At 37.2% G+C, this 19227-nt stretch overlaps 1 protein-coding gene across 1 annotated transcript; it reads left to right on the forward strand.

Moving 5' to 3' along the window:
- Positions 1-16396: 16396 nt before the first annotated feature.
- LOC124821025 (uncharacterized) lies at positions 16397-16915 on the forward strand. Its single transcript, XM_047292822.2, has one exon. The coding sequence runs from the start codon at positions 16397-16399 to the stop codon at positions 16913-16915; it is 519 nt and encodes a 172-aa protein (XP_047148778.2).
- Positions 16916-19227: the final 2312 nt, after the last annotated feature.

Raw genomic sequence — 19227 nt, forward strand, 5'->3', positions numbered from 1 at the left:
TGCTCCTATGCTACTTGTTAAGAAGAAGGATGGCAGCTCTCGGCTTTGTGTTGATTATAAACAATTGAACAAGCTGACAATAAAAAATAAGTACCCCTTGCCAAGAATTAATGATTTGATGGATCAACTGTATTGGGCTACTGTATTTTCTAAGATTAATTTAAGATCAGGATATCACCAGATTTTGGTTAAGGAAGGAGACGTCCAGAAGACTACATTCAGGTCTCGGTATGGTCACTATGAGTATGTAGTAATGTCGTTCGGTGTTACTAATGCTCCAACCATATTCATGGACTATATGAATCACATTTTTAGACCTCTCCTGGACAAGTTTGTGGTTGTTTTTATTGATGATATCCTCATTTATTCTAAGAGCCGTGAAGAGCATTTGAGGATAGTTCTCGGTGTGCTAAGAGAAAAGCAGTTATATGCGAACCTATCCAAGTGCAAATTATGGATGGAAGAAGTACAGTTTTTAGGGCATGTGATATCTGCTGGAGGTATCTCGGTGGATCCAGCTATAGTGCAAGCTGTACTGGAATGGAAGAGTCCCCGTTCGGTCACTAAGGTCAGAAGATTTGTAGGATTGACGGGCTACTATAGGCGGTTTATTGAAGGTTTCTCTAAGATAGTAGCATCGTTGACCTAGTTGACTAGAAAAGATCACCCTTTCTCATGGACCGATCAGTGTGAAGAGAGATTCCAATAGCTTAAGCAGAAATTGACGAGTGCTCCAATTTTGGTTATTCCTAACACGGCCAAACCGTTCGAAGTTTACTGTGATGCCTCTCACCAAGGTTTGGGTTGTGTGCTTATGCAAGAAATAAGGGTAGTTGCTTATGCTTCTCGGCAGTTGAAGGTTCATGAGAAGAACTATCCTACACATGACCTTGAATTGGCAGTTGTGGTTTTTGCGTTAAAGATTTGGAGGCACTACTTGTATGGAGCTCAATTCCAATTGTTCAGTGACCACAAGAGTTTGAAGTCTTTATTTGAGCAGAAAGAACTGAACATGAGGCAAAGGAGATGGATGGAGTTTCTGAAGGACTACGAGTTTGAGCTGCAGTACCATCTAGGAAAAGCCAATGTAGTGGCTGATGCATTGAGTAGGAAAGTTGTCCATGTATCTACAATGATGATTCGAGATTTAACCTGATGGAGAGCTTTAGAGATTTAAGGCTGCAATTTGAATTAGAACCGAATAGAAGTGGGATAGCATCGCTATGGACTTTGTTACCCACTTACCCAGCACTGTCAAGAATGATGATACCATTTGGGTTATAGTAGACCGGTTGACAAAGAGTGCACACTTCCTTGCTGTCAACTTGAAGATGTCTATGACAAAGTTGGCTCAACTCTACATCAAAGAAGTGGTTCGGTTGCATAGAGTGTCGTCTAGCATCATCTCAGACCGAGACACTAGGTTCACCTCTCAGTTTTGTGAATTCTTTAGCAAGAATTGGGCAGCTGATTGCAAATGATCTTAGCTTATCATCCCCAAACGGACGATCAATCTGAGAGAACAATCCAGACACTTGAAGACTTGTTGAGAACATGTCTCTTGGATCATTTAGGAGTGTGGGATGAAGTATTGTCGTTAGTTGAATTCACCTACGACAACAGTTTTCAATCCAGTATTGGAATTGCACCCTTCGAAGCTCTTTATGGGAGAAGTGCAGAACGCCACTTTGTTGGTTTCAAGAGGGAGAAATGGTGTTAACTGGACTGGAAATCATTCAGCAGACGACCAAAAAGGTGAAGAAAATTCAAGAAAGGTTGAAAGCGTCTTAGAGTAGGCAGAAGTCTTACGTTGATAAGAAAAGAAGACTTCTGGAGTTCGCTGCAAGAGATCATGTCTTTCTTAGATTGAATCCGACTACTAGCATTGGCAGAGCCGTTCGGCCTAAGAAACTGTCTTCCAAGTTTATTGGTCCTTACCAAATTCTAAGGCTCATAAGACCAGTTGCGTACGAGATAGCCTTGCCTCCTCAACTAGCTAGCCTTCATCCAGTTTTCCAGGTCTCTCAACTCAGGAAGTATATAGTCGATCCTTCTCTCATGGTGGAAGTAGAGGATGTTCAGGTCAAACAAGACCGTTTGGTTGAGTTGAAGCCTACCAGCATTGAGGGGAGCCAAACCAAACAACTCAAGGGCAAAACCATCAGTTTAGTTAAAGTAGTTTGGGACAAGAGAGCAGGTGACTTCACCTCGGAATTAGAAGATGTCATGAGAGAGTTATACCCTCACCTGTTCTCGGGTACGTTTTAATTTTCGAGGATGAAAACTTTTGTAGTTAGGAGGAATTTCAGGACCCTTAAAAACCCTATGTTTGTGGAAGGCAGGTGTAGGTGCAAGGGTTTCTGAAATTCAGAAAGTGGAAGACAGGTGTGGGCTGCAGAGTGGACGATCGGTTTTGACGGTAATTTATAAGTCAAGTTTTCAAATTTCGTGCCACTTTTCTGCATGCACTCATCTTCTTCAACCTTCTGAGCTCTTCATTTCTCCTCCTTCTCTCTACAAATTCTTACCTTTCCTTTTCTCTGATCATCATTCAGGTAGCACCTAAATAATCTTGGTGTCAAGCTCTCTCTTTTAAACCGATCAAGTGGCTGTTTGGAATTGGTAAGTTAAACCCCTTCGTCCTTTTAGGATTTGTGTATTTTTTTGTTACATGCAAGCATTGTTCAACTTGCATGTATTCATCAAACTATCCTCCGAATCTAGCTTCTGTTTTTGATTCTATGATGGGTTCCTCTTCACCGATCAAAGGTTTGTAGGATGGTATAAAGGTTCTAATGGTGTAGCAAATACTATAGAAGCATAGCAGTTTTCTGGTTGTCGAGGTAAGGGAAGCTTGTAATTTAATTGTGATTCTCGTTTTATGATTGTTTACTTGTTGGAATGATGTTATGTTTGATGATTTGGTTGATGTTGAAATATTGCATGTTTGTTTGGATGTGTTTATGATTGATGAAAATGCATAAATTGCGTAGGAATATCGTTTGATCGTGATTCTGCAATATTTTGCAGAATTATGTAAACTATAACGGAGAGTCAATCGTGACCGTTTGGTTTTCCTTTGGTGTGTTCGGTCTTAACTGAATTCTCCTTCTAATATTTAGTTTAAGTTTAGCTTTCTATTTCTACTTAGTCATCAGCCTATTCAAGGTATTCAAATAAGTTAACCAATCAACATTATAATCGTTTTCAGTATGTGAATAGATGTTAGATTGTTTTCGTGGTCGGCTTTCTATATATATATATATATGTATATATATATGTATACATATACATATATATGTATACATATACATATATATGTATACATATACATATATATGTATACATATACATATATATGTAGATACATATACATATATATACATACATATATATATATATATACATACATATATATATATATATACATACATATATATATATATATACATACATATATATATATATATATATATATATGTATATATATATGTATATATATATATATATATATCTATATATATTTCTATTAGCTAGAGTGTTTTGTCTCTACAATGTTAGGTCTGAGACTAGCACTCGATTTCTTCAGTTGTAGGTATCGTACTAGTTCTCGGTTTCTTCATAGTATTCAGTTTGTTACTGGTATTCGGCGTCAAACAGTATTCGGCCTCAGTAAATGGTGTTCGGTCTAGAGTCTTAGTATTCGGCCTAGGTTTCGTAGTGTTTGATTTAAACTCTTAGGAGTCGGGTCAATGAAGTGGTGAACTTGGTAAATAGCGTTCGGTCATGTTAGTTACTAGGGAGTGTTATTCCATTCGGCCTTGTTCATGATTAGTATTTTATTTTATCATTCTGTTTGATTGAATTGATAGTTAAGTATGATGATATTGAAGAGCGATATGAATTGAGTAATATGGATGTAAAAGAGAATTCCAAGGAGGAATACCTCATGAATGATATTGGAATGGTAAAGTATGAATGTGGACAACGCTTAGCTGGCGTTTATCCTGATATTCCGTTATGGCTCATTCTCACATAGAGAAGCGTAACTCATGTGTGTGAATGGCAGGAGGTCCTAGACTAGAAGGTGAACTTGGGCGGAGTGGACTAACCTTGGGTGGCAGCTTTTGAGGGTATCCCAGCTATTAGATCACCCGGGTGCAAAAACGTCGTAGCTACACAAAATTCAAACAGTCCGGACAGTCAGAGTAAAGTGGTCAGTCATTGCATGCATTGACGTATAATTTTTGTTGGAAATGTATGATTGGATGATTACATGATTAACTTATTGATGTATATCATATTTATATAAAATATATGTTTTACTGAATTAATTAAATTACATATGCTTACCCTATTTTCCTGTCTTGTCAGTATTACCCGTTCGGCCGTCATTTCTAATTGCAATAATCATCCTGTGGATGTGAGCAGAAGGGGAAGAGTGTTTACTGGAAGAGGCTCTAGAAGAAGTGGAAATCAAAGCTGAACCATAAGACCGTTCGGTCGTTAGAAATTGGTTATATTTTGTATAACCGATCGGTGTAACCTTAGTTTTAAAAACCGTTCGGTCTAGACTGTAGATTTTGTAAAGTTTAAATTCTGAAGTATTGTTGTAAGGTCGTTCGGTCATAAACGTACTTATTCTCTCTTAGAACTAAACTGTAATGTTGTTAACTGTGAATATTCTATGGTATGGTTTTATACTGTATTTTTGGGATGTTACAAATAATAATAATAATAACAATAACAACAATAATTTTAATAACAATAACAATAATAACAATGACAATGACAATGACAATGACAATGACAATGAATATGACAATGACAACGACAATGACAGTGACAATGACAGTGACAATGACAATGACAATGACAGTGACAATGACAATGACAATGACAATGACAATGACAATGACAATGACAATGACAATGACAATAACAATAATAATAACAAAAACAACAACAATAAAAATAATTATAATAATAATAATAATAATAATAATTGTCAGGACTCTTAAAAATCTTGTGTTAGTGGAAGTCAGGTGTAGGTGCAAGGGTTTCTGAAATTCAGAAAGTGGAAGACAAGTGTGGACTGCAGAGTGGACGATCGGTATTGACTGTATTTTATAAGTCAAGTTTTCAAATTTCGTGTCACTTTTCTGCATGCACTCATCTTCTTCAACCTTTTGAGCTCTTCATTTCTCCTCCTTCTGTCTACAATCTTCTCCTTCTCTCTACAAATTCTTACCTTTCCTTTTCTCCGATCATCATTCAGGCAACACCTAAATAATCTTGGTGCCAAGCTCTCTCTTTTAAATCGATCAAGTGGTTGTTTGGAATTGGTAAGTTCAATCCCTTTGTCCTTTTAGCATTTATGTATTTTGCTGCAAGCACTGTTCAGCTTGCATGTATTCATCAAACTCTCCTTTGAATCTAGCTTCTGTCTTTGATTCTATGATGGGTTCCTCTTCACCGATCAGAGGTTTGTAGGAGGGTATTGATAACACTTTAAAAACTATTATTTTTATACTTAAAATTGATATAAAAAACAACCTTTATGACTTAGAAACTAGCTTGGAATCATGCTTTTGCTTATGTTTGTGGAAATAAGAGAGTTAGACAGGTTTTATGCTTGATTTCCTTATTTTTGCAGATTTTGAGATGAATTTGATGAAAGAAGAGAAGTAGGAAAGAGATCGAATCAGAAAAGGACACAAAAAGTGCACAAGAAGAGAAGAACCAAGTGCCGCTCAGCGAAAATTACCGTTGAGCGGTTTTCTTCAAGACTCGTTGACACTGTTGAGGGGCAAAAGTGTAGATGAGGGGTGGAATGGAGGACACGCACATACCTCTGAGCGACATTTTGATGGGCTTGAGCTCACTTTTCTGTAATTTTTAGAATACTATATAAGGTTTTAGTTAACCTAGGTCAATCATCTTTGGTTGGGACGAAGCAGAAACACACTATTTCACCCCTTGGAGGAGGATTTTGGATGCTACAGCTCCTTTCTCACCTTTCTAGGGTTCTATCTTTTCACTCTTTCATTGGATTTCATATAGTTTCACCATGAACATGGTGAACTAAACATTTATTTTTGTTGGGGAATCAATGTAATCCTTTTGAAACTCTCAGGAATTGAATTTGATCTTCAAAATTTTCTTTAAGATACATGCTTTCTTTTACTAATTGTTAGGGTTTTTCCTCTTTGCTCAAAGCATGCATTGTTTAACTCATTAGATGTCATGATCATTGATTTTGTCAATAGGGACACATACGGGGAAATCTAGATCTGGGGAATCTCTCCAAAAGTAGTATAAACCTAGACATAGGAGTATGATGGTTGGTTGCCTTTAAGCTTCTGTTCACTATAATGCATGATTAATTTCTAGGGAGACAAGACATTGTAAACTAGTGATTATGATTAGGCTTTCTTCGCTGAGACATTGGGTTTAAGTTAATTTAGAAAGTGGCATTAACAATTAATGAAGAAAGATGAATTCCTAAATACATGAGAGTAGATAAGGATGAAATCGATAAACCCCAACAACATAATCATCCATATATTTCAATTCACGTGTTTTGTTTCTTCTTACCATTGATCAATCCATGCACACATATTTATTTTTGAGTATTTGCATTTAAATCTTAATCAATCAGTTTTACAAGTCTTAGCTAATAAACAAACCACACAATTGTCTAGGCCGTGAGTCCTTTGGGAGAACGATACTTAGTCTTACCAGGTTTATTACTTGATACGATTCGGTTATACTTGTCGAGGGTTTAACAAGTTTTTGGCGTTGTTGCCGGGTACTCGTAGTTTAACTAGTCTATTTGTATGATTTTTGAGTTTCTTTGACTTGATTTGTATATTTTTTATTTTAGTTTATTTTTATTTTTGTATCTTTAAATTTATCCTTTTAGGTTTTTGTTTTTATCTTTTTGTATTTCTAAATTTATTTGTTTTATCTTTCTATCTTCTATTTTTTTCTCTATCTTTTTGTGCTAACAATTGTTTCTAGGAACTTGTTTTCTTGTGTATGCAAGAAGCAATTCGCACTAGAAGCAAAAAAAAGTTCAGAACCTCTTCTTGAAGGCTTGGACGAGAGTAGACGGAGGAGAAGAATCCGTACATCTAGAGAACTTTTCCCTCCTCCAGAAACAGTGTTAGAACCTTCACCACAAAGGTCTAAACAAAGCATTGAAAATATGGCAGAGGAGAATAATGGTAGACACACTCTTGCAGATTAAACCACTGTGGTTGGCCTCAACATTTTAACGGTATAGCAAGGCCGAGGGTCAATGTTGCAAACATGGAGGTGAAACCAACATTGATACAACTGGTAAAGAGTAATCAATTCAATGGGCTATCACATGAAACTCCATATAAGCATCTCACGACTTTTAATGAAATTTGTAACACCATGAAGATAAATGGGGTGTCAGATGAAATAATTAAACTTAGCTTGTTTCCTTTCTCATTGGGAGGCAATGCTAACTTATGGTTAAACTCTTTTCCAGAAGGGAGCTTTACAGAGTGGGAAGCTATGGTTTCAAAGTTTTTAAACAAATACTTCCCACAATCTAAAGTCAATAAAGGGAAGCAAGAGATATCTTCTTTCAGACAAGGCATGGAAGAGTCATTAGGTCAAGCATGGGATCGTTATAAAAGTTTGTTGAGAAAAACTCCCACGCATGGCTTTGATGAAGCAACAGTAGTCTTACTTTTCCTTGGAGGTCTTGGTTCACAAACCAAGTTGATGGTAGATGCCTCAGCAGGAGGTAATATTAAATGGAAGACTCCAAAGGAAGCAACTGAATTGATAGAGAATATGGCTACTAATGACAATGAGTTGCACAGTGAAAGATGAACTCCTATTCAACAGAAAGGGGTTCTACAAATGCAATCAAATGATGCCTTGCTTGCTCAGAATGGGATTATAACTCAACAGTTGGAGAATCTAAGAAAGACACTTGCTCAATTGCCAAAGAAATTAAAGACTGTTGCACAAGTTCAACAACAAATGTGTGAACTATGTGGTGGTGTCCATATTAATGGTCAATGCGTTTTTCCAGTGGAGGCCGTAGAAGATGTAAATTTCATGGCCAATCAATTTTCATATCGCCAAGGTAATTTCAACCAAGGGTGGAAACCTCACCCAAGCATGGGTCAAGGTCAAGGACAATCTGGACAAGCTGGGCAATCAGAACAATTTAATAGGTCACAACAACAACCAACACTATGGCAACAAGTGTCTACACTCAATGATACAAAGTTGGAAGGAACTCTTCAGCAATCTATGTAGGTAACTATCTCCACTGAAAGAGCATTGAAGCGTCTATTAGAAACTTTGATATACAAGTTGGCCAAATATCTAAGAAGTTGGAAGATATGCCTGATAAGAGTTTTGGGGCTAATACTGAAGTTAACCCTAAGGAAGAGTGTAAAGTTTTAGTGAGTGTGAATGTTGAAAAAGTTGAGTTAGAGAGAAGAGAAGAAAAAGAAGAGAAAGTAGAGAGAAAAGAAGAGAGAAAAGAGAAAAAAAATTGAAAATATTCTTCCTTTTCCAACAGATTATGAGAGAATAGAGAAAGAGAGACAAGAGGGACTTTGTACAGATATCTTCAATCAAATGGATGTTGATCTACTTGTGCATGAAGCAAGGCAATAATTTTCAGCTCAGGTAAATCATATGAATCAAGTCTCCAAAAGAAAAAGATATATAGAGGGAGAGATTCATGAGTGCAAAGCTGCTAAGAAGAGATCATTCCCTCCAAAAATGAAAGATCCAAGAAGTTTCACCATTCCTTGGGTAATAGGGAAGAAAAAGGTAAAGAAAGCCCTACTTGATTTAGGGTCAAGTGTCAATTTAATGCCTTTATCTTTACTTGAGCAAATGGGTGATCTTGAAGTCAAGCCTATAAAGATGAATTTGCTAATGGCGGATGGATCTTCAAAGAATCATTATGGTATAGCAGAGGATATTATGGTTTGTGTTGGAGAACTACAATTCTTGGTGGACTTTGTGGTGATGGATATGGAGGATGAAAGGGTTCCTATTATTCTCGGAAGACCGTTTATGAAAACGGCCAAAGTCATCATTGATGTAGATGAAGGAATAGTAGTGCTTCAAGACCGAGAAGAAAGGATAGTTGTTGATGTCTTCAAAGAGGAACAGGAGACAAAGACTAGTCATAAAGCTACATATCAAGATGTACTCATGACTAGTCCTAAAGATGCAAAGCCGGACTTTAAAGGTAAAAATTGTTTCTTGTTTCAGGTTAGGGAAGAAGAAAAAGATGGCAAAGGAAGGACGATTCATGATTATTAAATGCAAGCATAACCCAAACCTGGTAAACATGTGAGATTCAAAAACAGGTTGTGGGTTGTAAAAGATTATAAAGAAGATGGAGTGATAGAAATTGAGTCTCAACATTCAAGAAGAATCAAGGAGGTGGACCAGAAGCAACTGATGAGTTGGTGTGATGACAGAAAGATGAACACCAACATGGAAGATGGAACTTGAACTTTATTGGGTCAAGCTAATGACATTAAAAGAGCCCTTACTAGGAGGCATCCAATGATTTGAGAACATTATTTTCTTTAATTTTTATTTTGGTGATGTAATTTTATAAACTTTGGACATTGTTTTATGTTGACTTTTGGGTATAACATCTATTGATGGATGCTAGGTGGTTAAGTATCTACTAAAGGATATTAGGTTTGTTACACCTACTGATGGGTGTTGGTGGATTTTGGGTCAGGCTCGCGACGTTAAACAAGAGCTACTTGGGAGGCAACTGATAACGGTTGAAAAACTATTATTTTTAAACTTAATTTTGATAATCAATCAACCCTTTTTGACTTAGAAGCTTGCTTGAACTCATGTTTTTGCTTTAGTTTTGTGAATAAGAGAGTTGAAGGTGAATTTAATGCTTTTGTGCTAGATTCCCTTGATTTTGTAGGTTATTGGAATGATTTGAAAGAAGAGTTAAAGTACAGAATGATTGGAATGCAAAAACGTCAACCAGAAACCAGAAAAGTCAACCAATCAACCAGAAAAGTCAACCAGCTAACCAGAATGCAGAAAAGTCAACCAGAGTGCAGAAAAAAGTTACGCCGAGTTGTGCTGAGTGATAAATTCCTCTGAGCGATAGTTTTGAAGTGCCAAAATCACTGTTGAGAGCCAAATTCCACTGAGTGCTAGTGCTGCACTGATCGCTGAGTGGCAAAACTGCCGCTGAGCGCCATTTTTATGGGCTTGGACCTATTTTCTATAATTTTTATGGGCTTGGACCTGTTTTTTGTTATTTTTATTCTATTTAAGGACTTGCACGTCCTAAGGAATATATCTTTTGATGGCTTAAGCACAGAAACACACTTTTCACCCCTTGGGGATAGATTTGGAGATGGTGACGGCTCTCCTTTTCTCTTTCTAGGGTTTTTCTATCTCTTTCATTCTTTCATTCCATTATTCATCTAGTTCTTCCATGACGATGGATGACTAACCCTTATTGTTGTTGGGAAAGATGTAACCTTCTTAAACTCTCATGTATTGAATTTGTTCTTCAAGATCTTTTTTTAAGATACATGCTTTCTTTCATTAATTGTTAGGGTTTTTCCTCTTTGTTTTAAGCATGCATTGTTTAACTCATTCGATGTCATGATTATTGATTTTGTCAATATGGACACATACAACGAAATCTAGATCTGGGGAATCTCTCCTAATAGTAGTATAAACCTAGACATAGGAATATGATGGTTGGTTGCCTTTAAGCTTCTGCGCTATAATGCATGATTAATTGCTAGGGAGACAAGACATTGTAAATTAGTAATTATGATTAGGCTTTCCTCGCCGAGACATCGGGTTTAAGGTAATTTAGAGAGTGACATTAACATTAATGAAGATGAATTCATATATGCATGAGAATAAATTAGGTGAAATCTAAACCCAACAACAATATCATCAACTTCATCCATTCATTCTTGTGTTTAGCCTCAATTGATCAAATTGCATTCATGTTTATTTTATTGCATTTGCATTCAAAAACCCTAAAATATTTTCTTTAGAGTCTTAATTAGTTGAGTAATCACATAATTGTTTAGTGCCATGAGTCTCTTGGGAAACGATACTTGGTCCTACCATTTATTATTATTTGATACGATTCAGTTACACTTGCCGAGGGTTAACAAGTTTTTGACTCCGTTTTCGGGGATTAAAAATCTGTTCATGAGCAACCAAGTTGATTTACTATATTTTGTTTGTTTGTTTTGATTTTGCTTTAGTTCCATGTTAGGGATTGAATGTATGAGTGTTTTGAGAACTTAAATGCATGAAGTGAGTGAGAGGCATCAGTATAAGGCTCCTAGGTCAAGCTAGGAAGAAGAAAAGCATGTCACGCAAGTGCCGCTCAGCGGAACTTTCCGTTGAGCGATATCACTGCAGACTAGTTTTATTGGGTTTCCCTTAGCGGGACCCGAGCCCATTAGGGTATTTTTATACCCTAGGGTGCAGTTTTGGTTTTATTTTCAGATTTTGTTTTCCTCTCACACACTTTTAAACACTTTTCTAAGAGTTCTCTACACCTTTCCGTTCATCCCCACTTACAAAACCTCATTTTCACTCACTTTCTCACTAGGATTCCATCCAAGTTTGGGGTTTAGTGAGAGCACTGCAATTAGGGGGCTGTTTTCTTCAAATTCCTAAAGCATTTTCCATCTATCTAGCATCTCCACCCAAGTAAGTCAAGCATTTTTCATTCTAGGGTTCTTGAAAGCATGAACATGGTAGTTTAAGCATAATTCTTTAGGGATTTTGTTTTTTTATGCATGATTTGATGAGTTAATTGTTGTTTGAACCATTTAAAATGCTTGATTTGGGTCTGGAACTAAAAAGATTGCATGTGGGTGGAGTTAGGAAGGGCTAAAATTAAGTTTTGAAAAATCTGCAGAATCATCGCTCAGCGAAAATTTCCGCTGAGCGCGATTCTTGCAGAGGTGCTTTTATGGCTTCTTTTGCTTGCTGGTTTGCTTGCAGGTTGCGCTGAGGGGCTCTGTTTGCCTTCAACGGAGGTTTAGCATGGTTTTGGGATGATGTTTATGGTTTACTAATGGTTAACAACATGTTTTATGGTTTTGTGATTTGTGTTTGATGTAGGGATGGCCTTTTCTTCAGGCAAAAGATTCAAGACTACAGCTTCCAAGAGAAAGGAAAAGGAAAAGGAACCAGTACACACCTATTTTAGCAGGTTCCTTTCTCACAAGCATGAGAAGCATTTTAAGATTGTTCAAGATAGGAGGCTCTTGATGGAAAGGAAAGCTGGATTGATTCCTAACTTAGCTCCACAGTTTGGTGAGCAATTGATGAGCAGAAATTGGAGGAGATTAGCCACATACCCTGCACCAACTAACATAGCAGTGGTGAAAGAATTTTATACCAATGCCAGGAGGTTGGGTGATTATCTTGCTGAAGATCACCTAAGCTATGTTAGAGGCCACGCCATTCGGTATGATCCTGACTCTATCAACAAATTTTTAGGTATTGAATGGGCTGGTGAGCAGTGTCAGTTCGCTCTCTATATGGAGTAAGGAACTGATTTTGATGATGTGGAGAGCATTCTATGTTTACCTGGAGGACACTCCCAGAGAAATAGAAATGGTGCAGTGGTGAACATTAGGAGAACTGATTTAACTCCTCTAGCAAAGTATTGGATGACATTCTCTCATGCCAACATTCAGTCGTGCTCTCATGTCTCAGACATCACTGTCAACAGGGCACTTCTTCTCTGCTGTGTGCTCAGAAATGTGAGCATCAACATTGGTCAGGTGATAGCCAATGAGATATAGGTGTGTGCCAACACTATGAACAACAAGGCACCTTTAGGGCATCCCTCCTTGATTACGCACCTGTGTGAGATAGCCGGAGTGAACATCTCTACTCCGTCATTTGAGAGGCCAAGGAAATCCATTGATGAGGCCCATTATAGGCAGTATTATGGAGGTGAGGAGGTAGCTCAGCCCGTTCCATCACGCTGTTCTCGTAGAGGGAGAGGATTAGCACAAAGTCAGGCATCTACAAAGACTCATGATGCAGAGCCATTCCAAATGAGGGACATGTATATGTCTCTTATAGATGCTCAAATGTAGTCCATCCACAGAGGACAGGTGGCCACTTCTGAGATGATTATTGGGATGTATGATACACCCCCAGCACATAGGTGGACTATGGACAAGTTCCATAACGTGGTGGCATGGCCAGAGGAGAGTGTGCAGGGCAGAAGAGATGGAGCAGCTGAAGCCTCAGCTATGGAGGAAGATGAAGATGATGATGACGCATTTGAGGATGTTGAAGATGATGAAGAGGAGGAAGATATACATGACAATACAGGTTTATGAGGAACTGACATAGCATTTACTGATGAATGCTATCAGCACTAGAGCATGATCTTTTCTATCTTTTGTTTTATAATGGTGAACTTATTTGCTTCTATTTTTAGAATAGGGTTGATGTACTCAATTTGAAACTTCTTCTGTTATGATGGTTTGCTTGTGACTGTTGTGTGATAAGGAATGCTTGATGATTTTTTGATATTGATTGATGTTGAGAGTGTGCACATTATATGCTTATACAGGTGGTTCACAAGCTTTGTGAACAAATGCATGATGTTGTGATTGTGATTATGATGCTAAGCAGGATGTGTATGTGGAATGTGAATGAGCTTATATGTGAGATTTTGAGGTCCAGAGTTGTTGTGATTGAATGTTATTACTTTGAAAGCATGAATGACTAGGCCCAGGTTTTCTATGATGGAAGTATTTGCTTGTGTGCATCATATGATCAACGCCATTTGTTGGTAACCCTTTTGTTAGCCAAATGTATAATTTTAATCCAATCAAAACAGAACACTATGTGTTCTATCCTTTGAACCCGTAACCTTGAACAAGATAGAAAACCCTATTTGCTTTACCTTGAGTTACGTTGAAAATATTATGTGGTATTGATAAATGTTTAAGTTTGGGGTTGTTAGGAAATTTTAGAAAGGGAAAATAAAAAGCATTGAGCTAAGAGCTAAGTAAGAAAAAGAAAAAGAAAAGAAAAGAAAAAGAAAAGTTCAATGCAAAGGAAAGTTGGAATAAGTAAGAATGGTTGTGTTTAGATGATTCTCTTAACTCAAGGGTTTTGTGATCTAGAAAAACCAATTTTTCTTGGTAGCCCAGCCACATTATAAGCCATAGAAAAGTCCTTGTGATGATGCTTGCTTGTAAGTGTTTTTGATTGTGGTTAAATGAAAGGCAAAGTTAATACATGTGACATTGTGATAGTAGAGTGGATGAGTGAATACCTCTTATACACTTGGTCTTACCAAGATTATTACTTGCTACAATTCGGTCACACTTGCTGAGGGTAAAACAAGTTTGTGGCGCCGTTTTTGGCGTTCATAAATTTGTCAACAAGTTTTTGGCGCCGTTGCCGGGGACTTTGGTTAGTATATTTATGTGATATTTAATTAATTTTGATTTGTTGTGAATATTTATTTTTCAGTTTTTATTTTCTATTTTTATTTTTTGGTTATTATTTTATTTTATTTTATTTTTCAGTTTTTATTTTTCTATTTTCTGTTTTTATTTTTCGGTTATTATTTTATTTTTCTGTTTTATCTTTTTATCTTTTCAAATTATATCTTCTCTTTTCTATCCTTTTGTGCTGACAAAATTTTTCTAGGGTTTTGTTTCCTTGTGTATGCAGGGAACATTAAGACTAGAAGCAAAAAGATTTTTGAACCTCTTCTTGAAGGCCTAGACGAAAGTAGAAGGAGGAGGAGAATTCGAACTTCACGTGAATTATTCCCTTCTCCTGAGACACTCTTACAGCCTTCACCACCAAGGTCTGACCATAACACTGAAAACATGACAGAGGAAAATAATGGCAGACGTACTCTTGCAGATTACACCACTTTTGTTGGCCCTCAACAGTTTAACAACATAGCAAGACCGAGGGTAAATGCAGCCAATATGGAGGTGAAACCGGCGTTGATCCAACTGGTTAAGAGTAATCAATTTAATGGGTTGTCACATGAAAGCCCATATGAGCACCTCACAAATTTTAATGAAATTTGCAATACAGTGAAGATTAATGGGGTGCCTGACGAAGCAATCAAACTTAGCTTGTTTCCTTTCTCATTGGGAGGCAATGCTAAGCTTTGGTTGAACTCTTTTCTATAAGGGAGCTTTACAGAGTGGGAAGTTGTGGTTGCAAAGTTTCTAAATAAATACTTCCCACAATTCAAAGTCAATAAAGGGAAGCAAGATATCTCTTCTTTCAGACAGGGCATGGAAGAGACATTAGGCCAAGCATGGGATAGGTATAAAAGTTTATTGAGAAAGACTCTCATGCATGGATTTGATGAAGCAGCAATAGTTCTACTGTTCCTTGGAGGTCTTGGTTCACAAACCAAGTTGATGCTAGATGCTTCAGCAAGAGGCAACATTAAATGTAAAACTCCAGAGGAAGCAACCGAATTGATAGAGAACATGGCTGCCAATGACAATGAATTGCATAGTGAAAGAGGAGCCTCTGTTCAACCGAAAGGGGTTCTACAATTGCAGTCAAATGATTCCTTGCTTGCTCAGAATAAAGTTATAACTCAACAGCTAGAAAATATAGCAAAGACACTTACTCAATTGCCAAAGGAGTTAAAAACAGTTGCTCAAGTTCAACAACAGATGTGTGAGCTATGTGGTGGTGACCATATCAATGGTCAATGTGCTTTGTCAGTGGAGGCCCTAGAAGATGTAAATTTCATGAATAATCAATTTCCATACCGTCAAGGTAATTTCAATCAAGGTTGGAAATCTCACCCAAGCATGGGTCAAGGTCATGGACAAACTGGGCAAGCAGGACAATTTAATAAGCCACAGCAACAACCATCATTATGGCAACAGATGACTACACTCACTGAAAAACAAACAAATTTGGAAGAAACTCTTAATCAGTTTATGCAGGTAACCATCTCCAACCACAATAGCACGCAAGCATCTCTTAGAACTATGGGGATGTAAATTGGACAATTAACTAAGAAGTTGGAGGAAAGGCCTGATCAGAGCTTTGGGGCTAATACTGAGGTTAACCCCAAAGAGGAGTGCAAAGTTTTAGTGAATGTAGAAAAATTGAGTTAGAAAAGAAAGAAGAGAAAGAAAAGAGAATTACTGAAAAAGAAGAGAGAGTGGAGAGAAAAGAGAGAATAGAGAGAAAAGAGATAGAGGTAATATAAATTGATGATCTTCTTCCTTCTCCAAAAGAGAAAAAGAGGCAATTTAAAGAGCTTTTCACTCTTGAAAATGTTGATTCACTTATAAATGAAGCATGGCAACAATTTTCAACTCAAGCTAAACACATGGAACAAATCTCCAAAAGAAAAAGATATGAAGAAGAGGAGATAGATAAATACAAAGCTATTCAGAAGAAGCTACTCCCTGCAAAAGAGAAAGATCCTGGAAGCTTCTTCATTCCATGTTTCATAGAAAAGAAAAAGGTAGATAAAGCCTTACTTGATTTAGGGTCAAGTGTGAATTTAATGCCTTATTCTTTACTTGAACAAATGGGTGACCTTAAAGTCAAACCTATAAAGATGAATTTGTTAGTGGCGGATGGTTCTTTGAAGAATCCGTATGGTATAGCAGAGGATGTTATGGTTTGTGTGGGAGAACTCAAATTCTTGGTTGATTTTGTTATCATGGAGATGAAGGATGAAAGGATTCCTATCATTCTTGGAAGGCCGTTTATGAAAACGGCTAAGGTCATCATTGACCTAGATGAAGGAATCGTGGTGTTCCAAGATAGAGGAAAAAATGAAGTGATTGATGTTTTCAAAGAGGAACAGTGGACAGAGACTAGTTATAAAGCTACATGTTAGGATGTACTCATGACTAGTTATACAAGTGCAGAGCCAAGCTTGAAAGGTAAAAATTATTTTTTGTTGCAGGATAAGGAAGAAGAACAAAAGAGCAAAGGAAAGACGGTTCATGATGATTCAAGACAAACACAAATCAAACCTTGTAAACATGTGAGATTCAAAAACAGGTTATGGATTGTGAAAAACTATAAAGAAGACGGAGTGATAGAAATTGAGTCTCTACAGTCTAGAAGAATAAAAAAGGTGGACCGGAAGCAGCTGATGAGTTAGTGTGATGATAGAAAGATAGACATCAACATTAAAGATGAAACATGAGCTTTACTGGGTCAAGCTAGTGACGTTAAAAGAGCGCTTTTCTAGGAGGCACCCTAGTTGATTTAAGAATATTATTTTAATTGTTAAATTTTGTTTGTAAATTTTGAACATTATTTTCATGTTGAAACTTTTTGGGATAGCATCTGATGGATGCTAGGTGGTTAAAGTATCTACTGAAGGATACTAGGTTCATTGACAGGTTTGTAACACCTACTAATGGGTGTTGGTGGATTTTGGGTCAGGCTCATGACGTTAAACAAGCGCTACCTGGGAGGCAACCCAGTTGATTTACTCTGTTGTTATTATTTATTTTTGATTCTGCTTTAGTTGCATGATAAGAAGCGTGATATGAGAAATTAGTTGCAGGAAGCAAGTAAGGAGCATGTATAGAAGGCATCTAGGTTAAGCTAGGAAGAAGAAAATCAAAACACTGAAATGCCGCTCAGGGGCACTTTCCCCCTGAGCGGTACTATCGCAGAATGGGTATTTTGGATTACCCTTAGCGGAACCCGAGCCCATTAGGGTATTTTTATACCCTAGGTCGCAACTTGGCCTCTATTTTCAGATTTTCTTCTTCCCACACACTTTTAAAAACTTGCATAAGAGTTCTCTACACTTTCCCCTTCATTCCTCTTTAGAAAATCTCCCTTCCACTCAATATCTCACTAGTTTTCCATCTAAGTTTGGGGTTGGGAGAGAGCATCATTACTAGGGTTGAGTTTCACAGTTGGAAAGCATTCTCCATTCATCTAGCATCTCCACCCAAGTAAGTTAAGCATTTTTCACTCTAGGGTTCTTGAAAAGCATGATTATGATCTTTAAAGCAAGATTGTTTAGGAATTGTGATTTCTATGCATGATTTGATGAATTAATTGATGTTTGAACCGATTAAAATGATTAAATTTGGTCTGAAAGTATGAAAATTACATATGGGTGGAGTTAGGAAGTGTCAAAATTGCATTTTTCAAAATCTGCAGAACTACCACTTAGGGGCAAATTTTCGTTGAGCGGCATTCTGTCAGATGTGGATTTTTGCTGTTTATTCTTGCTGGCATGATGTACTGGTTGCGCTGAGGGGTGATTTTAACCCTCAGCGGTGGTTGAGCATGGATTTAGGGTCTTGTTTATGGTTTACTAATGATTAACAACATGTCTTGTGGTTTTGTAAATTGTGTTTGATTCGGGAATGGCATACTCTTCAGGCAGATTGAAGACCATGGCATCAAAAAGGAAAGATAAGGAACCAGAACAATCCTATTCTAGTAGGTTTCTATCTTGCAAACATGAGAAGCATTTTAGGGTTGTTCAAGATAGGATGCTCCTGATGGAGAGGAAAGCTGGAATGATACCAAATTTTGCTCCTCAATTTGGAGAGCAATTGATAGGAAGGAACTGGGAGAAGCTAGTGATGGACAAATTTATGATCACCAAAATATGATGTCACAAACTTGTTTAACAATCGGCAAGTATGACTGAATCGTTTCAAGTAATAAACTCGGTAAGACCAAGTATCGTTCTCCCAAAGGACTCACGGCCTAGTTTAGTTATGTGATTTGTTGATTAGCTAAGACTTAAGAACGAAATAATTGGATTTTAATATGCAAAAGACGAAAATAAACATGTATGCATGAGGTTGATCAATGGCTAAAACAAAAGACAAGCACTTTCAATGAAATATATTGATGAGTATGTTGTTGGGGATCAATTTCATCTTATCCACTCTCATATATTTTAGGAATTCAACATTCAAGTCATCATTGTTAATGTCACTCTCTAAATTACCTTTCAAGAAGGCTTCTCCCTAATTACGAGTTCATACGATTCCTAGCATTCCTAATAATTAGTTTATTTAGCGCAGGAGCTTAAGGCAACCAATATACTATTGGGAGAAATTCCCCGGATCTAGACTTCCCCGTACGTTCCCGTATCGCCAAAATCAATAATCATGCATTGAATGAGTTAAACAAAGCAAGCATTAAGCAAAGAGGAAAAACCCT

This window comes from Vigna umbellata, chromosome 5 (genome assembly GCF_029865625.1).
Source record: "Vigna umbellata cultivar VRB3 chromosome 5, Vumbellata_1.0, whole genome shotgun sequence".
Classification (NCBI taxonomy): domain Eukaryota; kingdom Viridiplantae; phylum Streptophyta; class Magnoliopsida; order Fabales; family Fabaceae; genus Vigna; species Vigna umbellata.